Source organism: Rhinoraja longicauda, chromosome 11 (assembly GCF_053455715.1).
Source record: "Rhinoraja longicauda isolate Sanriku21f chromosome 11, sRhiLon1.1, whole genome shotgun sequence".
In the NCBI taxonomy this organism is placed as follows: Eukaryota; Metazoa; Chordata; class Chondrichthyes; order Rajiformes; family Arhynchobatidae; genus Rhinoraja; species Rhinoraja longicauda.
This window is the reverse complement of record NC_135963.1, coordinates 34,398,948-34,422,786: the sequence shown is the minus strand read 5'-3', so window position 1 is coordinate 34,422,786 and position 23,839 is coordinate 34,398,948. Positions and strand designations below refer to the sequence as shown.

The following is a 23,839-nucleotide window of genomic DNA, read 5'->3' as shown; positions in this document are numbered from 1 at the left end:
CCCAAAGTTCTTCTGGCTTCTGCAAAGATAACCATATTCCACTGACCAGTGATTCCAACCTTTGCACAAGGCAGACCAAAATGAGAGTGCTTATCCAGACAAAAGACTTGTTCGGTTTACTATGGTAAACTAAAGTTTCCAATTTATTAAAAGGCAAAAGGTATGTTTTGGAATCATTGAATTGTTACAGCACAGAAGGGCGGCTTTTGCTGCAATCTGCCTCATTACAGAGCAATTTCATAGAATCATGAGCTAGAAAGGTTGTTCCGCCCATCGTGCCAGTGCTGCCCATCAATTACCCACCTGCATCTCAGAATTGCCAAGCACTTGTCCTGTTGGTTTCTATATCTTGATAATTCAAGTGCTCAGCTTGATCATTCATATGTGGTGTGAGAAAATCCAACTCCATGCACTGAGAGAATAGGCAATGGGAGCCTCGGCGGCGGTGGGGCCTCTAGATCGACCCGCCATCAGCGGTCGATGAGCATAAGGGAGGGGGGGGGGAGAGCCAATGGGGACCTGGTGTGGGGGGACCGCAGTGAAGAACAATGGAGGAACCTGCATGGAGGGATCACCGTGAGGGATGGTGGGAGAACATGAGGGACCTGTCTGGGGGAGGGCACTCTAGTTTTAGAATCCTCTGTCCAGGGGATAAGCCTTTGTTTGTTTGTTCGTTCCGGCTAAGGCGCTGTGCATGCAGCAGCCAGCCAACAGTCACCTGTCTTTTTCTTTTTTTCACTTTTTAATTTAATTTTAATTTCAAGTTTTCATATACCTTGTGTGTTGCGACTGTTGGCAGACCAATTTCCCTCCAGGGATGAATAAAGTTCTATCGTATCGTATCGTGCTTTCTGAAGATCCCCTCGAAATGTCTTTCCCATTATCCCAAGTGTGCCCCCTATTATGGGAAATATTTCTTACCATTTAAAAAAAAGTGCTGGAGCAACTCAGCATGTCAGGCAGCATCCCTGAAGAACATGCATATGTGATGTTTCGGGTCAGGACCCTTCCTCTGAATGATTGTGGGGGGTGGGGGGAAGTGGGGGAAAGAAAGCTGGAAGAGAGGAGCGGCACCACAAAGCGTGGCAGGTAATTGGGGAACACAGGAAAGAGAGTTTTTCCATAGGCAGATAGTTGGACAAAGGCCAAACATTTAAAAAACAGAAGGTATGAGACAAAGGGATTGGAGAATTGCAAATTGTGAAGCTAGAGGAAGGAATGAGGGGGGGGGGGGGGTTAGGTGTGACGGAGAATTTTTCACCATGGAATGTTTTTCTTTTCCCATCACTTGAATCTCATCTACACTTCTTGTTGGTAGGAACAGATTTAGTTTAGTTTAGTTTAGTTTAGAGATACCGCGCAGAAACAGGACCTTCAGCCCGCCAAGTCCGCACCAACTCGCAATCTCTGCACACTAACACTAGTCCTACACACTCTACGGAAAATTTCCCAAGCCAATTAACCTCCAAACCTGTACATCTTTGGAATGTGGGAGGAAACTGAAGATCTTTGGACAAACAAGGCAGAAACAGCCCCTTCAGCCTACCAAGTGATGACCAGCAATCACCCCACATCCTAGCACTATCGGACACACTAGGGATAATTTACAATTTTTACCAAAGCCAATTAACCTACACGTCTTTGGAGTGTGGGAGGAAACCAGAGCACCCAGTGAAAACTCATGCGGTCATAGGGGGAACATACAAACGCCGTGCAGACAGCACCCATAGTCAGGATCGCACCCGGGTCTCTGGTGCTGCAAGGCAGCAACTCCATTGCTGTGCCACTGTGTCGCCCTTTCTAATATGTTATGATCCAACACATCTTTTATCAAATGTCCTTTCAACATTGTTTGCCACATGGAAAACCATCTCAGTTTTTCTATCCAATATTGTAATTTTCATTTCTGAAATCATTCTGGTGAATGTTTCCTGCAGCATTTCATTATGTTATGGCCCGAATTGGAATCAATACTCTAGCTGTGTTTCATAAAACCTCCCCGTCTTTCAACCCAGAATTTGTTTTACTTACAATTCTCTCTACATGTAGAGTATTTTTCAATACCTATGCACATATATACATAGCCTACTGCAAGGTCCTAACCCAAAACATCACCTATCCATTCCCTCCACAGATGCTGCCTGACTAGCTGAGTTACTCCAGTGCAGAGTAACTGTTCCTATAAATTCTCTAGTACTATTAGTGTATTTTATCCCCTCCGTTTTTATAATAAAATACATCACTTCTGAGAGAAATGTTTTGCCAAGGGCGGCATGGTGGTGCAACGTTGGAGTTACTGCCTTATAGTGCTTCCAGCACCGGAGACCCGAGTTCGATCCTGTCTACGGGCACTGTCTGTAAGGAGTTTGCATGTTCTCCCCGACCACGTGGGGTTTCTCCAAGATCTTCAGTTTCTTCCCGCAGTCCAAGGATGTAGAGGTTTGTAGGTTAATTGGTTTGGTATAAATGTAAAATTGTCCCGAGTATGTGTAGGATAGTGCGGGGATCGCTGGTCGGCATAAACTCGGAGGGCCGAAAGGCCTGTTTCCGCACTGTAGCTCTAAATTAAACTTGCATTATTTTGCTGCCTTCTATCCTCCACATTGATTACCCCACTTTCTAAGTTTTATCTCGTATGCAATTTCTCCTCTGTGCGTCCACATTCACACTCCCTCACACCTCAGTAACATGACGATCTTCAATCTTACAGTTTGAAAATACTATTTACCCCAGCCCCCTGCTTTTATCAAAAGTCATTTTCTGATCCAAAGGCCTGGTTTTAATAACCAGCTTTTCGCATGGGAGTTTTAATAAGCACATTCAAAAATCCAGATAGATGACATTTGCTTATTTCTTTTCATCAACTTTTTATTTCACCAAAAACAAATCAATCAGATTTGCCAAATAAATTGCCCTCAATACGTCAATATTAATAACTTCTCCAAATGTCAATTTATGTGTTTTTTTTCTCTCTAGCTATCTTTTCCAACAGCTTGCTCAAAACAAGGTTGAAGTGTCTAGCCCATAGTTACTAGATATGCCCTTGCAAACAAGGATGTCACACGAGCCATTTTCCACTTCAGCGACACCTCTTCAACCCAATTCCCATTAATGACTGGGATGCATTTCAGGGCTTCACAGTGGTGCAGCATTATTGGCCCTTTAGTGCAAGAGACCTGGGTACAATCCCGACTATGGGTGTTGTCATAGAGTTTATACATTTTCCCTGTGACCATGTGGGTTTCCTCCAGGTGCTCCAGTTTCCTTCCAAATTCCAGGTAAATAAATGGCTTTTGTAAATTGTCCCCAGCGTGTAGGATGCAAAACTGGGTGAACATAGAACTAGCGTACGGGTGATCATTGGTCGGTGTGAACTTTGTGGGCCGAAGGACCTTTTATCTATGCTGTATTGTTAAACTAAACATTCCATCTGGAACAGTATAAGCAGTGCTAGAACTTTCTAGCAATTTTGATTCCATACATCATTTCTACCTCCCCTGCTATTCTTTCTTGGTAAAGATCGAAACAAAACATTCATCTAAAATTTCAGCCTATGCTTCATTAAGATACAATGGCTCGCCTTAAAACAGAACAGTACAGCATAGGGACATGTCCTTTGTCCCACCATATCTGCATCAATCATGATACCAATCTAAACTTCTTGGTCACTAATTGGTACCATCTTCGTAATACCCACTTGGTGCTTGCTGGTCTACAAAATACTTTTGAGTACACTTTTATCTGCCACTCTTACTTACCTCTTGCATCTATTACTCAAATTATTATTTTTCTTTTCCCCTCTCAGTTCATTATTTTTAACCAGGTTCTCATTTACAATAATCTCTCAAAATGCATCTTACACCCATATTTTTGCTTCATTTTCTTTGATTCATCATTATCATCTAGGGATTTCTCGTTTTGGTTCGCTTCTAGCAATGTATTCCAACCTGCAACTGAAAAATCTCATCCTTAAAAGACCATTCATGATGTATTGCAATTTTATTTGCCAACTTTTGGTTCTACTTCATAGCCAGATCTCCTTGCATTGAATTTAGTCCTACTCTAATTAAGGTGGTCTATTTTAGTTCAAACACATTTCTTGCATTACATACTGCAATTGCATCAGACAAACTGAGCAGCTTCATTGAGGGGTGTAGGAGGGATGCAGTACCTTACTGGTCCTACACCACCTTTGTATCCATGCCAGCCAGCAAGAATCAACATGGCAAAATGGAGGTCCTGCATGAGTCCATCCACTTTCCCAAACAGCCAAAGCAGTCAAAACCTTGTAGTCATGCGGCATGGAAACAGGCCCTTCGGCTCAACTTGCCACACCGATCAACATACCCCATCTACACGTGTCCCACCTGCCTGCATTTGGCCCATATCCCTCCAAACCTATCCTATCCATGTACCTGTCAAAATGTTTTTTTTAAACATTGTGATAATACCTGCTCCAACTACCTCCTTTGGCAGCTCATTCCATATACCTACCACCCTCAAGTTCATATTAAATCTTTCCCCTCTTAGCTTAAACCTATGTCCTCTGATGCCCCTATTCTGGGTAAAAGACTGTGCATATACACTATCTAATCCTCTCAAGATCTTATACACCTCTATAGAATCTCCTCTTGTTCTCCTGTGCTCCAAAGTTCAGAGTCCTTGTCTGCTCAACCTCTCCCTATATCTCAGGCCCTTGAGTCCTGGCAACGTAAATCTTCTCTGCACCCTTTCTAGCTTAGTAATGTATTTTCCATATCAAGATGACCAAAATTGAATACAATAATCCAAATGTGGCCTCGCCACTGTCCTGTACAACTGTAACATGATGTTCCTACTTGTATACTCAATACTCAGACTGACAAAGGCCAATGTGCCAAAAGCCTTCGTGACCACCCCATCTACTCATGATGCCACTTTTAAGGAACTATGTACTTGCATCCCTAGATCTATCTGCTCTACAACACCCATTCACCCCAGAACCCTGCCATTCACTGTGTGGATTCTGCCCTGATTAAACCTCAAAATGAAAGACCCTGCTCTTCTCTACATTAAACACCATTAACCATTCCTCAACCCATCTGGCCAACTGATCAAGATCTTGCTGTAATTTTTGACAACCATCTTCGCTACCTACAATACCACCCACTTTAGTTAGGATTTGGTATATCCACTGCTGTGGATGTGATTATTGACAAGTGTCTGTCATTTGAGAAAATTTACCACAGATAGATGAACACAGAAGAATTATGAAACTATAAACTCCAGATCAACACACGCACAGCAAAGTTCTTCTGCCTTTTGCAATATACATAATTAGAGCTATTTTAGCTAGACCCTAGAGGCAGGATTGCATTGGTTTACACAGAACACTAGATGCTGGAGTCCAGAACAAAAAAACAAATTGCTGGAGGAACTCACTAGAGCAACTGTGGAAGGAAATGGAAAGTCAACGTTTCGAGTCAAGACCCTTCACCCATACGTTTACCCTTAATATACTTATTCCAGAGCTGACCTATTTTTCTACCATCTATGCATCTTCTTTATTTTATCATTCAGCACAGAAACAGGCCCTTTGGCCCAACTTGCCCATGCCAACCACGATGCCTCTTCTAGACTAATCCCACCTGCCTGTGTTTGGTCCATATCCCTCTAAACCCTATCTGTCCAAATGACATAATTTAATGAAAAACTGAGCACTCTCTCGTGGATGTTTCAAATAACATCAGCAGGATCAGAGAAGTTTAATCAGGTGGGAAAGTCTAAGGAGTCAGTGTAACATATTTATAAGAGTTTAGGGGAAAAAAATATTTCCAGCAGTGTCACAACAACCAAAAGGCCCCTGGCTCTCTTAATAGCTATTGAAATAGTTATCAAACTGGATTTGTGATGGGTGTGAAACAGGTCTCATGTTTTTTTCTTACCCAAGATTCTGATAGATTAATGCACGAATGTCTACTTGGGGTGAGAACACGTGGAAATTCTAGAAGACCACCCATCACGTTTGGGTTTCGCCCACAGCAAGAATAAACAGTGTCCAAAACGGAAACGTGAAAAGCTGTTATGTTTTTAAAAAACTGCGCCTACATTCAACTACTATAGATTACTGTTCCCTTTTCAAAGAACATTCACATGTTGCATAGAAACATAGAAAATAGGTGCAGGAGTAGGCCATTCGGCCCTTCGAGCCTGCACCGCCATTCAATATGATCATGGCTGATCATCCAGCTCAGTATCCTGTACCTGCCTTCTCTCCATACCCCCTGATCCCTTTAGCCACAAGGGCCACATCTAACTCCCTCTTAAATATAGCCAATGAACTGGCCTCAACTACCTTCTGTGGCAGAGAATTCCACAGACTCACCACTGTTGACAAAAAAAAAGTTGCCTAACGCTCCCCCTCCACCCCTCCATTTGTCTCTAAACATTAGATAAGTTCCTCGATATTTTCCCCGCGGCCTATCGCTCATTTAATCAAACAAAATGAAGAAAATCAGGAGGGGGTAGCATTTAAATTGTCCGATCTTTTGTGGAAAGCAGAAACCCAAACAAAGGCCAGGGATCTCCTTGTCAGATCTTTGTCCTTGTTTTGCTGTGAAAGGTCCTCATTGTGTGATTACCCTGGCATCTGTTCCCACCCGCGCCGCCTTGCCACATCTAACGCACGCAGGTAGACCTTTGCAGCTCCTAACTATGTCTTTTGTGCCTGCACCCACTGACTGCCCCGATGTTTTGAGAGGCAGGCTTGCGCTGCACGGCATTCCCATCAACTGAAAATGGAAATCAAAGCTTTTGAACTGGATTAAATAACTAGGTGGGGAATTGATCCAGAGGCTGCGACCGCCTTCAACGAATCCTCGAAATCAAAGCCGGCAAATAAAGGGAAGTAAGTGGTGGAGAGTTCAGAAATGGCCAAGTCAACCGCCTGTAATTCATACCACGGCTCAGCCCAGCATTTTCCACGATCTACCCGAACCCTCCTCTCCCCCAGCGCTGTCACCGCGCACACAAAACACCCGGCTTCTGCCGGACCTCAGCTTCAGCTGCCCGATCTCGCCTCGACCGCAACTGGAAGCATTGAAGTGCGGCCAAGAAAGTTCCCGACTCTACCGGAGTGGCACAGAACAATAGAAAACTTTCAAAACTTACACCCCGTTTAAAAAGCAATTACATGCCGGTCTATTAAAATTACATCTTGTGGAACCTTTGTTTAAAAATTATGCGCATTTTAAAATGTTTACTTCCGAGTTCTAAAATGTAGCAAAAAAGTTTTCAAAATCAAATAAAATCAGTGCAATGCACTCGGGCCGGTTTCAGCCCTGCTTATAGAGTCGTGACCAGAAATGGAGGGGAAACTTTGCGAGGTGTATTTTCGACAACCCCCCCCCATCCCGAATAATTATCTTATGCTGCCATTAATTTCCTTCTAAACTATGTTCGCGTGGGAGCGAGTTTAATGATTTACAAGACTGCCTTCCTTCGCCTCCTTGTCGCCATGCTTCGCTTTTCCCTTTTTAAAAAGTAGTTGATACTGAAAGTAGGCCAAAAGTTTTCTTCCACTTTGCGCAGTAGACTGAACCGCTACAAAGAGCCCATGCAGTTCCTCTCTCCCCAAGTACAATGGCAGGACTAATTAGGTCATAGTACGTTGCTACCGATACTGTAACAAATAGCTAACAAAAGAAAACGACAAGCCGAAGCCACTTACCGATCAAACCTCCTACCAGAAACGAAATTACTTGGAAAATCAGCAAAATGCCCCCAACAATGCACAGTTTCTTCGTGCTCATATTTTCAATAATTGCGCCTGCCATCTTTTATTATCTTGCTTTCACTCTTTTCGTCCCGTAACAGTAACTAATTTAATTAGAGTCAATTTAATCAGAGCAAGGATCTTGCCGCAGCTCCAATGTCGGGAGCTGCGATTCTGCAAACGAGCGCTCTCTCTCTCTCTCTCTCTCTCTCGCTTTCTTCGAGCCTGGTTTTAAAGGGGCGCTGTGGGAAACCGACAACACACAAGACAAAAAAAAAAATCAATCACATGACTTGCCAGATTCCGCGATTCCATTTAGCCGATTGCTACAGTATTACCCACACGCTAGTTGACAAAATCTAATTCATTTCCAATTAAAATGCCTTTCAATCCGCAGATGTAGAAATCTGATCAAGCCTACGTTACGTGTACCAGAAATTATACAGTCGGATACCTGAAGAATTAATCCTTCGAATTAAGGAATTACTGAATTAAGGAAGAAAATAAATCAGCACGGATGCATGCTTGTAATTTTATTCTGCTGAAAAATCCACATTTTGAAATGTAGACAATTAGGTTTCGTACATTTGAATCAGGGAGAGGAACAGCCCTGTCCGTTGAATTATTTGGCACCTAAGGCGTCAATAGAAAAGAAATTTGTCCCACGCAAGAACACTCTGACTGAACACACATGCTTACTCACATCCTCTTCATCAGCCCCTCTCCTTCATCTACCTTATTCTCATCTCCTCTGCCCTTCTGTCTTCCCTACCCTTATCCATTCCCTCTTTCCTAACCTCTGAACTCCTCGGCAGTTTAACTGCTCCAGGAGTATGAATATTGATTTCTCTAACTTCAAGTAACCCCTGCATTCCGTCTCTCTCCATCCCTCTCCAACCAAAGTCGCACCAGCTTCTTGTTCTCATCCAGCAGCGGACAATAGCCTGTTTCCTTTATCATTGTTACTTGTTTGCATATTTTTCATTCATCGTTCTATATCTCTCTACATCATTGTCCATATCTTTCGTTTCCCCTTCCCGTGACTCTCAGTCTGAAGAAGGGTCTCGACCCAAAACGTCACCTATTCCTTCTCTCCAGAGATGCTGCCTGTTCTGCTGAGTTACTCCAGCATTTTGTGTCTGTCTTCCCTCACCATCACACCTACGTGACATTTTTCTTTAATGTAATTGTTACAATTTTCAAGACAGGAGAACAGGTCTATGTACATTAATTCTGGAGTGGTCTCCCTCCTTACTGCAAAGGGAACATCATCGGAGCTCCTCCTCAATCAGTTTTCTCAGGGTTGCAAAGTGGATTCTGTCCATCCAAAGATCACCATGCAACAACTTCACCACTGAAGGAACAAAAGCCACTGAAGTACATTCAACGTATAACTCCTGTTGTAAAGTAGGAAACTCAACGGTCGACATCCACACCTCACATGTAATGAAAAGTGGTGAGATAAAGCCGAATGTGTTTTTCGTAAGTATTGGCCAGAACACCAGAAAAAAACTCTCCCAACAGGTCAGGCCATATCTCTGGAGAACGTGGATAGGAACGAGAGTAACCCAGCGGGAGGGTGGACTGCTGAGAACAAGGAGGGACCTGGTGGGCCATGCTGCCAATATCAAAGAGGAACCTGGCGGGGGGCCGCGCTGCCGAGAACAGGGAGGGGCCCAGCGAGGAGTCGCTGAGAACTAATAATAATAATAATAATAAACATTTATTTTTTATAGTGCTTTTCCAAATGCTCAAAGACGCTTTACAAAAACAGTCAAGACATAAAAACAAACAGACAAACTGTCCTGACGGAGAAGCGGCGAACAAATAGCGCCAGCGTCCTCTCACGTCAGGGTCCGGCAGTAGACAATAAAGAACACAAGACACACAATTACAATTTTTAACACAAACAACCATCACAGTGATTGCTCCAGGCACACCCTCACAGTGATGGAAGGCAAAGAAAAGTCTTATCTCCTCCTCATTCTTCTCCCGTGGTGCCACGAGGCGATCGAGGCTCCCGACTTTTGAAGCCCCCACCGGGCGATGGAAAGTCCCAGGGCCGAGCCGAGCAGGCCGATGAAGGTCCTGAGCCCCCACCGGGCGATGGAAAGTACCGCAGCCAGGCCACGCAGGGCGATGAAGGGCCTGCGAGCGGGACGATCAAACCTCGCGCTCCGGGGCGGTCGAAGCTGCTTCGGCTGGAGCTCCCGAAAGCCGATCGCCTACGAGGGACCTGCGAACTCCCGATGTTGCGGTCTGCAGGGCCCACGGCCGAAGCCTCCGAGATGGTAAGTCCAGGCCCTGCGACCGGAGTCTTCAAGGTCGATCCCAGCTGGAGGCCGCCGACTCCACGGTGTTAGGCCGTAGCACGAACGGAGACACAACACGGTAAAGGTCGCATCTCCGTTGAGGAGGAGATTGGAAAAAAAGGTTTCCCCCACCCCCCCACCACCCCCCACATATACAGAGTTAAAAATAAATCAAAAGAAACATTTAAACGATAACAAAGACAAAAACAAAAAAAAGACAGAGAGACTGCCGGTGAGCCGCAGCTGCAGAACGCAGCCACGCCCCCTTGAGGGACTAAGAGGGACCCGGCAGGGAGCTGCTGAGGATGGAGAGAAGCCCGGCGGCCCGCCTGTAGCCACAGCAGGCCTAGTTCGCCGCTGCAAGAAGATAAGACTGTACTAAGAACTTTTGAAACTATATCGGTGCCAGAAATGGGGCGAGTCTTTGTGTGCTGCCTGGGTGAAGTCTGCTGTATGATTTTTACCAAGGAATTTTACCGTACCTAAGTACATGTGACAATAAAGTATCATTGATTGATGTAATTGAGGTGATGTTTCAGGTCGGGACCCTTCTTCGGACTGATTGTGCGGAATAAGCAGGGACTGGAGGATGAGGAGTAAGAAGAATTGGAAGAGAGAAGGAGGAATCCAACCAGAGAAACTATTTCTGGCCAAGTTGTCCATAAATAATTCATGCTGTTGAAAGAATATTATCACAATCACAACTCTAGGTTTATCACTAGCAATCAGTTTCCACTTAACTGTAATGAAAATATAAAAACCAACAGAAAATAAACATTCTTTACTAAATTGATAACTTTAGAATGTTGCAGAAAACTATCAAATGATCATTTTGGATTTCCCTTGCGCCTGTGTCAATATCCCAGTGCCACTTTATAGTCCGCATAGTCTCCAACTCTCCCAGACCAGATTGCTGCACTACCGTCAAACTTTGCAAGCCACTTTGTAGAAGGATTTAATTGTAAGGGGAGGAGCGGGAGAAAAACAGTACATACTTAAAACTAAACTAAAGCTGTCCTATTAAATAAGCTTTTTATTCACAAAATGCTGGAGTAACTCAGCAGGTCAGGCAGTATCTCAGTCTGAGGAAGGGTCTCGACCCGAAACATCACCCATTCCTTCTCTCCTGAGATGCTGCCTGACCTGCTGAGTTACTCCAGCATTTTGTGAATAAATACCTTCGATTTGTACCAGCATCTGCAGTTATTTTCTTATATTACTTATAAAATAAGCTAGTTGTTGTGGATTTGAAATTTCATAGAGTCAACTTCAGGGATGTAAAAATGGGAAGCCCACACTTTCTGCCGTAGCATTCTTTACATTTTCCAACATCAAAATGTTCCCAAGTGCCTGATATTCCTTGCTGCACCAAAGTGTATGTCCCTTTAAGAGGATGGGCTGTTTTAAGTAGAGCTGGATAGATGTGAATAGTGCTTGCCCTCCCTACTTATAATAATGGCTCCCTACTGAGATAGGTAAATGAATAATAGCTCGGATGGCACTAGCTGCACAAGGATATCATAAGTTACAGGCACTGAAGCTTGGTGCAGCCAACTTCAAGGCTGTGGGGGAGGACCACAATCTAGGGTCCTTCCGCTGCTGGACATGGGGAGGCAGGGTGGGGTGGAGATGCCCCTCAAAATAAGGGATGGGATTTCTCGCCAGTGGGCCACATGAGTGGCAAGGGTGTGGGGTAAAATTGTGTTTGGTTAAAATGTATTGTATGTATGTATAGCCTCCGAGAATGTCGGAAGAATATTTTTTGCACGATACATGCATTGTATATATTTATTACTTGAATAAAGTCTATTTTGAAAAAAAAAGTTACAGGTAGTGTCAGATGCAGTGGGCAAAGGCTAACTTGCCATTGTTATCTTCACACCAGCTTTCAAACTTTTGAATTTAGCCCCCAGTGATTCCACCTAAAATGTAGAGTGGACGTACACAGGCATATGATTAGACCAGTCCCTCACACATCGCATCCCTGCCCCTGCAATTCCCCACACTCTTCTCTTCCCAGCACGATCGAATTATCTGGTGACCCTCAAACGTGAAATGAGTAATGTATGAAAGAATCCTATGGATTTATTCTACTGCAAACATCTATACATCCAAGGTGAAAACTAGAATTAAAACACCACAGCCCAACGTTGATACATTTAATTCAGGACTGCTGGATTTACTGTAATTACCACATAAAGACCCAGAACTACAGCAACCATAGTCTCATAAGCACTGCATGATTATTTCTTCAGCAGCATGCAGCAAGAAAAGGATAATTCCATACAAATTAGACACGTAAAATCAATCCCGGTCATTTATAAGAATGCAGTCTCCTGACATGATTTATGTTAAATTAATGCATCATCTTCATTCCAGCTGGCACTCGTGCTGCCACTCCATATAGCGATTTTTAATAAGCTATAAACAAATTCAGATCCATGCCACAGCTTCAAACGTGCCTCGGCTTATTTTTCAAGCCACACCATGCCTTTCAATTTCAAGCCTTTAATCTAAAGCCTCCTCCATCTTAAATAAGGCATGTAAAAGGTTTGTGATGTAGGCTCATCCAAAATTAAATACATTATCAATTTTTAAATCCTGCTGGAAGCAATTGGGGTTGCACTCAGACTGTGTGGGTTGGCAGGTAGGCACCTGCCAATGTCAGTTCCATCAAAAGGGTTGAGTTTAATCTAATTTTGTAACCACAATGTAACTTGAGTTGAATTACACACTTTGTGAAAAGTCAGTCAGAGATATACCCAATGATATTAAATAGCTCAGAACTGTCCTTTTAAATTCAGTGTTGAATTAGCATTATGCCAATTTAATAATCACGTCGTTACCTCCTAGCATTTAGTAGGTCAAGCTTGTTGGGTAGATCGGATTAACTGCTAGCCATAGGTTGCATTGGGAACTCATGGCCTTTGGCCATTTGGAATGATCAGCCATGATCACATTGAATAGCGGTACTGGCTCGAAGGGCCGAATGGCCTACTCCTGCACCTATTGTCTATTGATCTCACTGTTGTGCCTTGCACTTCCATGCTTACCTGGCCACCTGTGAAAGTTCCAAACAAGCAGGGAATCAGGTGCTGGTGGTTTTGACTTTCTGCTGTGCCTCAAGATTCATCACCACTAAGGAGCCCATCTGGGTGCATTACACATGCACCCCTTAGCTTTACATCAGGATGTCTGATGCATGAATGGTAATCCGATTCCTCTGAACAGAGTTACTGATTTTGGGGATAAAGGTGTCAGGTAATGAGCACAGTGGGTAATATTACAGAGTGATGGGTTTCTGGAATGTGCTGCTGGGGGGGTAGTGGAGGCAGGTACGAAAGTGGCATATAAGAGGGTATTTGATAGGCACAAGGATATGCTGGGTATGGATCATGTGTAGGCAGATGAGATTAGTTTATCTTGGCATTATGTTTGCACAGAAATTGTGGGCCTATTCCCATTATGTACTTTTTTATGTTTTATGTTCTAGTTCTGATTCCATACACTTTGATTGCTACCTATGGCTAGCTTGTCAGAATTCTTCATTTGTGATCCCGAATGTTGACTATGAATTTTCCTACAATTGTTTGCATGTTGCTAATGTAACATTGCAATATAAAGTAATTTCTGCACGTTTCACTTCTGCACTCTTGGCAAAGTTGTTTCACATCAGTCAAAATTCCCAGCAGATGACACTTTGACCATGAGAGTAATCACTGAACTTGAGAGGAATAGATCGGGTAAATGCACAGAGTCTCTTGCCCAGAGTAGGTGAATCGAGGACCAGAGAACATAAGTTTCAGGTGAAGGGGAAAAGATTTAATAAGATTCTGAGGAGTAACCTTTTCCACATGAAGGGTGGTGGGTGTATGGAACAAGCTGCCAGAGGAGGTAGTTGAGGCTGGGACTATCCCAAAGTTTGAACAGTTAGACAGGTACGTGAATAGGACAGGTTTGGAGGGATATGGACCAAACGCGAGCAGGTGGGACTAGTGTAGCTGAGACATTGTTGGCTGGTGTGAGCAAGTTGGGCTGAAGGGCCTGTTTCCACGCTGTATCACTCTTATGGCTCTATGACAACCAAATCTGATGTCAACCCTGATGTCAACTGCCAATACTATTTCTATCACAGTCCACTTCGTGCAAATAAAAGTGGAAAGTTGCTTCACAAACTAGTTTAAGATAAATGTGAGCTGATGATGAAAGACAGAAGTGGGACTATGATGAACTTAAGGTTCTGTTACTGATTCAGAAATGTATTTATTTGGTGAGATCAAAGACTGAGTGACTGCTTGTAAAACCATTTAACTCAGTTCACAATCATCATTTCAGTCTTCCGGACTCTTCTTCAGACTCAGATGCAGAACACCATTGTTTCCCTTAGAAACCGTGAACCCCAATGATTTGGCCCCTTACATTCTATTTCACCTTGGTAGTGCTCTGAACAATAGGACATTTGTTTGCTTGACAATAACCTTTTGATTCAATTTTCAATGTAATTGTTAATTAATAAGAAACCTATCCACAAATACAATGAAACAGGGAAGCTTTTTCAGAAACAAAGTAACTAAATGAGGCCATAGGAGTGCCTGGAATGTTGCAACGCAAGTAATAGTGATTGCTGTTGACAACGATGTTTTCATATGGCAACATCCCTTGGCACCAGCTGTGTGAGATAGGGGTGTAGTTGAGTAAAACAATCCTCTGGAACTCCCAACATTCACCAAACAATTCCCCAGTTTTCCTGATGTGGGTGAAGTAATTGCTTTTAGTACTTGCAGATTTTGTCTGGATGAGGCAGGAATACTGTTTTCTGTAAATCCCCTAAGAGGACATGATACACAGAATAAGTAACAACAAAACACTTGAAGAAAGTCTTGTAGAGGACAGAGACCTATTATGAGCTTTACTTCTACTATAAACCCACTGTCTTGCACAGCTATCTGGACTACACTTCTTCCCACCCGGTCTCCTGCAAAAAGTCTATCCCCTACTCCCAATTCCTCTGTCTACGCCGCATCTGCGCCCGGGATGAGGTGTTTCACACTAGGGCATCAGAGATGTCCTCATTCTTCAGGAAACGGGGCTTCCCCTCTTCCATTATAGATGAGGCTCTCACTAGGGTCTCTTCTTCATCCCGCAGCTCCGCTCTTGCTCCCCCTCCCCCCCCCCATTGGTAACAAGGACAGAATCCCCCTCGTTTTCACCTTCCACCCCACCAGCCAGCGTATCCAACAAATCATCCGCCAACATTTCCATCACCTACAACGGGACCCCACCACTGGCCATATCTTCCCATCCCCTCCCCTTTCTGCATTCCGCAGAGAACGTTCCCTCCCTAATTCCCTGGTCCACTCGTCCCTTCCTACCCAAACCACCCCATCCCTGGGCACTTTCCCCTGCAATCGCACGAGATGCAACACCTGTCCCTTTACCTCCCCCCTCAACTCCATCCAAGGACCCAAACAGTCTTTCCAGGTGAGACAGAGGTTCACCTGCACCTCCTCCAACCTCATCTATTGCATCCGCTGCTCCAGATGTCAACTTATTTACATCGGCGAAACCAAACGCAAGCTCGGCGATCACTTCACCCAACACCTGCGCTCAGTCCGCATTAACCAATCTGATCTCCCGGTGGCTGAGCACTTCAACTCCCCCTCCCATTCCCAGTCTGACCTTTCTGTCATGGGCCTCCTCCAGTGCCATAGTGAGTCCCACCGGAAATTGGAGGAACAGCACCTCATATTTCGCCTGGACAGCTTGCAGCCCAGTGGTATGAACATTGACTTCTCCGACTTTAGATAGTTCCTCTGTCCCTCTCTTCCCCTCCCTAGATCTCCCACTGTCTTCCTGTCTCCACCTATATCCTTCCTTTGTCCCGCCCCCCTGACATCAGTCTGAAGAAGGGTCTTGACCCGAAACGTCGCCCATTCCTTCTCTTCTGAGATGCTGCCTGACCTGCTGAGTTACTCCAGCATTTTGTGAATAAATACCTTCAATTTGTACCAGCATCTGCAGTTATTTTCTTACACTATCATGAGCTTTGAATCATTGAAAGTATTTCAGATTCTTAATACCAGGCATTCATTGTTTGAGAGATTTCCATTCTTTCAATTGGGGATTATTAGGGTATAACTTTTTCTAATTCAGAAAGAAAGAGTGAGTGAGTGAGTGAGTGAGTGAGTGAGTGAGTGAGTGAGTGAGTGAGTGAGTGAGTGAGTGAGTGAGTGAGTGAGTGAGTGAGTGAGTGAGTGAGTGAGTGAGTGAGTGAGTGAGTGTGTGAGTGTGTGAGTGTGTCTGTCTGTCTGTCTGTCTGTCTGTCTTCCTTCTTGTTTGTTCCCCTGTCCCTGTATGTTTGTTCCCCCGTATGTTTGTCCCGTATGTTTATTTGTGCCATTTTCATCCGTAAAAAAATGGTACACGATAGCGTGACAATTTTAGGCTCACCTTACTCACCATTGTCCTGGGCTCTGTATTACCCAAGATTCATTCAAATTGGTCTTACATTTTTCAAGTTATTGACATTTTAAAGTTTTAAAATAAAGATTAAAAATTCACTTTCCAACTTACCTTGCCTGTCCTCGGCGTTCACGTCACAATGGGACCCGCCTGAGTGACGGGAGTAGCGGCTAATATGGGAGGGGGGGGCACGATGGGCCACCGGGGGTAGCACCTGCCAGAATGACGGGAATGGCGGCCAATGAGAGGGGGGTCTGCTCAGTTGACGAGCTGCCGCTGACTTTAAGAAATGCACTTCATCCCCCCGCCGGGAGGACCGGAGCCCGTCCCGGCGCACATTGTGACGTCACAATGGGAACCCAACGGCTCTGCGCCTGCTATCCCGTTCATCTAATACTTGCGTGTCACCAGCGCGTCCTGATTGTCTCCTGCCGCTCCCCTCCACATGGGGTCCATTGGTTCCCAATCGCAACTTTCATTTAAATATATTTCATTTTTATAAAAAAGCCATTTATCTTAAAGAAACAATGCTTCATTTAAAAGAAAGATTTATTCCATCATCTTAAAAAAAGCCGTTTAATTTAAAGAAAAGACACTTTATTTTAAAGAAAGATTAATCTTTTTTTTAAAAGAAAGACGCTTTATTTCAAAGAAAGATTTATTTCATTTCTTTTTAAAAAATCAACATTTTCATTGTATTCATTTTTTTTTTTTTAAACGCCATTTAATTTAAAGAAAGAATGAATGCTTGGCGACCAATTGGTCCGGGTACCATGTGGGGGTAGTTTAATTTAAAGAAGAAACGCTTTATTTTAAAGCAAGATTTATTTTATTCTTTTTTAAAAAATCATCACTTTCATTTAGAGTGATTTAATTTTAAAAAACGACGCTTAATTTAAACAAACAACGCTTTATTTTAAAGAAAGATTTTTTCCTTTTTTTTAAAGATCGCCATTTTCATTTACATTTCTTTCATCTTGAAAAAACCAGTTAATTTAAAGAAAAAACACTTTATTTTCAAGAAAGGTCTATTTCATTTTTTTTTTTAAATCAACAATTTAGATTTATTTCATTTTTAAAAAAGCCGTTTAATTTAAACCAACAATGCTTTATTTTAAAGAAAGATTTCCTTTTTTTTGAAGATCGCCATTTTCATTCATCTTAAAAAAGCGCAGCTTAATTTAAAGAAACACTTTATTTTAAAGAAAGATTTATTTCATTTTTTTTAAACGCCACTTTCATTTAGAATTATTTCATTCATAAAAGGATAAATTTAAACAAATTTTAAAAAACGCCGTTGACTGATTGGTCCGGGCACCATGTGGGGGGAGCGCCACCGCCACTCTGATTGGTCACATGCTCTTCCCGCTCCAAGCGCCCTGGCTGTCCATTGAGGCTTCTTTCTGCTCAAAGCAATGGCTGCTGCTGGGCCCTCCAGCTCCCGCTGCTGCTGCTGCTGCTGCTACTGAGCCGTTACAGATAAGATTTATTTCATTCAGTATAAAAAAAGCATTTAATTTAAAGAAAAAATGCCTTATTTTAAAGAACGATTTATTTCATTTAAAAAATACCATTTTCATTTACATTTATTTCATTTTTTTAAAACGCTGTACCTTTGATATTATACATATGGACTTTGAAAAGATCTTTGACAAAGTAGCAGATGTTTAGCTTATCAATGACATTGGAAACCATGGGATAAATTATACCATGCCACTGTTTAAAAAAAAAATACATTAAGGACTAGAACTTAACTTAAATAACCCCTAATGCTGAAACTTGGAAGTATAAGAGAATGATAGTATTGGGCCGAGACAATGTAAATAGTGGCACGGGGCACTTGATGAAATTCACTACAGTAAACTGTGACATGATATAGAAATGAAGAAAAATAATACAAGGTAAATTATACCATTTTAAATGAGATACAAAAAGGGAGTGTTCTGACATAATTTTTAAAGATGCCAGGACAAAACATATAATGAACTACAAGAGAACTTGTATGTTATGAATAGATGCAGAACACTAGAATCAAAAAGTTACAGAGTCCATTTTGACAGAGACGTAGGGGCTATTGTCTTTGTAATTGTATATATGTATTGGTAATGTTTGAGACGGGTTCATTGTCACTGCAAAAGTTAATTAATTTGCCAGCCAGCAATTTTGTGACCTTGTACTGGTTAGAAAGAAAATGACTCACCTTTGATAACAAGGACGGGAGACTTCCTTTCCTCCCACTTGTCTGGTCCACATGTAACTCCTTTATGGGGTCAGTGCAGTGCAGTTGTGATGAGATAAAAGACCAGCATCAATAGTGGAGGGTCTGAATAAAACACCGGCTTTGTTTTACATTCTTTTATTTTTGCTATAACATCGATTTTAATTCTTCCTGAATTGGCTTAGCAATTATAAATAAGTTTGATAATGAAAGGAAAAATATGAACAGACTTATCTAGAAACTGAGGAACAGACTTATCTAGAAAATGAGAATCAGGCAGCAATGTGAACAAGGCAAACCATAAGCCATTGTATTGCATAGCAGGGCAGGTCTGAGGGCCACATGGCTTATTCCTGCATCTATTTCAAACTTACCAAGTTTCTAATAGCAACACTGGAGCATAAGACTAAGGGTATATCAGTTCAGTCAATGTACAAAGTCCTCTCACTAATCTTTTAGTTCTATTGAACAACACCAACAGGGATTAAGTCCCATAATTCACTTCTGGGCCCACAACATTTTCACAAATGACTGCACTAGAATATTAGACATTCCAAGCTGATTCTTTATCCACAAAATGATGTAAACTCTCAATGCCAAGGAACTTCAATGTGGATAATTTATATTGTCTGCTCCCCATACTTTGTATACGACTGCATGTGCCTTATTTAATCTTTACTTTGCATATGCAATCGGCATTCCTTTTGAGTTGATTTGTCCAGGTAATTTACCTGCCACTCTGATTCTAAGCCTATTACTTCTCTCTTTTTCTTCCATTTTTCTTTCCATCCTCTTAAATAAATACAAAAAATGCAGGATGTACCCAGCAGTTCAAGCAACATTTGAGAAAAAGTTCACATATCAGGCTATCAGAACTATCATTTTCATTCTCCTACTTGTCATCTAAACATGCTCGTATTCACTTTCACTTCTCAGAGCTTTCCCCAATATTCCCTTTCTGTCAAAATTGCTCTATCATCCTGCTTTTCTCTAGCCATTCCTAGTCTAAATATCAAGGACCGGAGAGGGGTTGAAACTTGGTGGTATGGGGCAGAAATTTGCAAAGACAGATGGTTCAAAGACTTTCTTTAACGGAGTGAGAAAATAATTGTGTCAATACATGATCAGCTCAGTTGACTCCTTGTCTATTAGCCATTCCTTAACAGAAAATTAAAAGAAAGCTGCAGATCTGAAATAAAACAAGAGAATGCTGGAAATACACCGCAGGTTAAGAAAGGAATGATATATTAATGCATATTGTTGTAATTGTTCTGCAAAACTTTGGATCACCCAAATCTGTTTCATAAACTGTGTCATATCTAACTTACCCCATCGCTTAAGCAAATCCAGAAGATAAAGAAAGAAAAGATTATATCACTTTTGTGTTTATGGAAGTAGCCAAACAGCTGAAATGACTTAACAAACATTCCAAACACATGAAAAAAAAAGTCCAGTCTGCCCCCAGAAAATTGATGCAGCTGCTCTTAATGTCCATTTAACTGAGACGATGAGTAATGTGGTTTTCAAGTTGAAATGAACCAGCATTAAGATATGTGCAAGAGGTTTTCATTGCAATATACTCACAGTTAATGCGTAGTCACGATAGATCTTTTTGTTATAAATCACAGAAGGTAGGCGTGTCTGTGCATCCACAGCTGTATTTAATCTACTCACTGAATAAACTTGAAACAAACAAACATGAAAGTTCAAATCATCCTGTCTATTGTTTAATAAAAACTGAATGAGCAACTAGTTATAACCACCAATTTTTCATGATTTACAGCACAAAAAGTAGGCAGATAAGGATCAATGCACGTTTAATGGTGAGATGGTTCAATGATACTTTGTTACATGTACCTTGGTACAGTGAAATTCACCTTATTGCATACAGTTCAGTACAAAAATCTTACAATACAATGGCACAATCATACTTAAGGACAAGAGTTTAGGACTAGTAGTCTGAAGAAAGGTCCTGACAAAAAATATCACCCATTCCTTCTCTCCAGAGATGCTGCCTGTCCCACCGAGTTACTCCAGCATTTTGTATTTATCTTCGGTGTAAACCAGCACTGCGGTTCCTTCCTACACAGTGGATTCCCCAGGTGGTGCTGAAACCTCTGGTTGGGTAGTGTAGAATTTCAACATTTGTGTATAACACAAAATTTGGGTAAAGTGAGGACGTTAATTGTTGACTCCTAGAGGGTCTGGATGGGCTGGTGGAATTGGCAGACACCGGCAAATGAAATTTAAGATTGGAAATTTTAAAGTCAAAGAATGAACAGAGACTATAGGAAGAAACAAAGAACTGCAGATGCAGGTTAATACTCAAAAGACAAAAAATGTGCAGTAATTCAGCAGGTCAGGCAGCCTCCCTGGAGAATATGGATGGATAGGTGACATTTTGAGTAGAGACCCTTCTTCAGACTGATTGTAGAGGGGCAGAAGCAAGCTGGAATATGGAAAAGGCGGGACTTGCATGGCAGGTAATAGGTTGATGGAAGGGAGGTGTCGATAGGCAGTTAGTTGGAACAAAGTCCAAAGATAAGAAAGGAAGGAAGGTGCGAGACAGGTTTGAAGAGATGCGGATTGTAAATCCAGATGGCGGAAACTGGCGGTGGGAGGGTGGGGGGTTGAATGGAGAGGAGAAATAGGTGGGAGTCCAGGTGGGGCACAGGGGAGGGATGGGGGGAGGGATGAGGAGGAGGAGGAAAGGGGGAGGGGGAAAGGGGGAGGGGTGTTATGAAAGTTTACCTAAAATTGGAGATTTAAATGTTTGTACCGTTGGGTTGTAAACTACTCAGGCAGAATATGAGGTGCTGCTCCTCCACTTTGTGCGTGGCCTCACTCTGGCAATGGAGGTGGTCCAGGATGGAAAGGTCAGAGTGGGAATGGGAAGGGGAATTGAAAACCTGACCGCATTGACCTTTCGTCCTGGGCCTTCTCCATTGCCAGGGTGAAGCCACGCACAAAGTGGAGGACCAGCACCTCATATTCAGTGGGTCAAGCATCATCTAAGGAGGGAATGGATAGGCAAGATTTCAAGTTGGGACCCTTCGTCATTCTGATAACTAGAAATCTTATCTGTCCATTCCCTCCATTCCTTCCACAGTTTTGCCCAGGATCCCAGCATCTGCAGCTTATTGTGTCTCCTAAGTCTTACACTACCCTTTATCCACAAGATCAACAATGCCATTCAAATAAATATGGTCCCCACTTGCATGTGCACCCTCCTGACGTGAACTATATCGACCTTCTGCAAGTTACTGCTCTATGGCGAGTCTGCAATGGAGTAAACAGCCAAGCGCATCAGGTAGTCAGCAGTTGACCTCAGGGTTGTCTCAGATTTCCATCTTACAGTATACATACACTTAAGCCTGGGATGGGCTGCCTGAAAACAGCTGATGCACCGCGGTACCCTTCAGAACTATCAGCGATCATTCAGCAATATTTGACCCAAAAGCAAAGAGCAAAGAAGGAGATTGCACAATTATCACAGGAAGGAATGGCTTTGCTTCTACACTCCTTCCCACCTCACCCATCCTCTCCCACCGACTCCTCATTGCATCCTACAGATCTATTTCCTCCTTTACTTTTTGTAAGGGTTGTCTCTTACTGAATAGCAGTCTCAGATCCTTCATGAGTGTCATGCCTGGTTCTCATTCTGGAAAACAGAAAATGCTGGAAAGAGCTATCTGACATGTTGAATATCTCTAGCCTTTTCTGTTATTAATTTTAAATTTCTAGCATCTGAATGAAGCCTTTTGATTTTCACATTTTCACAGTCATTCACACTGCAGTGGGTGGCGATGGAGAGAAATGTCAGCTTCAAATTCCTAGGTGTTGACATATCGAGTGACCTGTCATGGGCCCAGCACAAATAAGTCGTGTCAATGCCTCTACTTTTTTAGAAGTTAAAAGGGATTTAGCATGTGACTGAATTCTCTAACAAAATTCTACAGCTGTATTGTGGGAAGTACCCTGACTAGTTGCATCATGTGCTAGTACAACATTTCCAATACATAGGAATATAAGAGATAGCAGAGAGTGATGGTCTCAGCCTGGTCCACCATGGGCACAACCTTCCCACCATCAAAAGCTTCTACATGAGTTACTGACTCAAGAAGATGGAATCTATCATCAAAGTTCGCCACTATCCATACCATGCCATCTTCTCACTGCTATTGTTGGGCAGGAGATACAGAAGACTGAAGTCCCACAACATCAGGTTCAGGAACTGCTACAATCAGGTTCTTGAATTGACCTGCACAACTCTAACCTCTGCAACAGAACAGAAAAGATTTTTTAGGTACGTGAAGAGGAAAAAAATAGTCAAGGCAAATGTGGGTCCCTTGAAGACAGAAGCAGGGGAATTTATTATGGGGAACAAAGAAATGGCAGACGAGTTAAACCGTTACTTTGGATCTGTCTTCACTGAGGAAGATACACACAATCTCCCAAGTGTTCTAGGGGCCGGAGAACCTAGGGTGATGGAGGAACTGAAGGAAATCCACATTAGGCAGGAAATGGTTTTGGGTAGACTGATGGGACTGAAGGCTGATAAATCCCCAGGGCCTGATGGTCTGCATCCCAGGGTACTTAAGGAGGTGGCTCTAGAAATAGTGGAAGCATTGGAGATCATTTTTCAATGTTCTATAGATTCAGGATCAGTTCCTGTGGATTGGAGGATAGCAAATGTTATCCCACTTTTTAAGAAAGGAGGGAGAGAGAAAACGGGTAATTATAGACCAGTTAGTCTGACATCAGTGGTGGGGAAGATGCTGGAGTCAATTATAAAAGACGAAATTGCTGAGCATTTGGATAGCAGTAACAGGATCATTCCGAGTCAGCATGGATTTACGAAGGGGAAATCATGCTTGACAAATCTACTGGAATTTTTTGATGTAACTAGGAAAATTGACAGGGGAGAGTCAGTGGATGTGGTGTACCTCGACTTTCAGAAAGCCTTCGACAAGGTCCCACAGAGGAGATTAGTGGGCAAAATTAGGGCACATGGTATTGGGGGTAGGGTACTGACATGGATAGAAAATTGGTTGACAGACAGAAAGCAAAGAGTGGGGATAAATGGGTCCCTTT

At 42.7% G+C, this 23,839-nt stretch overlaps 1 protein-coding gene across 1 annotated transcript in view; it reads right to left on the bottom strand.

Moving 5' to 3' along the window:
* Positions 1 to 7,987, bottom strand: part of wls (Wnt ligand secretion mediator) — a 60,922-nt gene extending 52,935 nt beyond the window's left edge. The window contains exon 1 of the mRNA XM_078407378.1: positions 7,709 to 7,987. Within this exon, the coding sequence (XP_078263504.1) occupies positions 7,709 to 7,814 (106 nt within the window). The 5' untranslated portion in view covers positions 7,815 to 7,987. The remainder of the gene's footprint in view (positions 1 to 7,708) is intronic.
* Between the last annotated feature and the right edge of the window lie 15,852 nt (positions 7,988 to 23,839).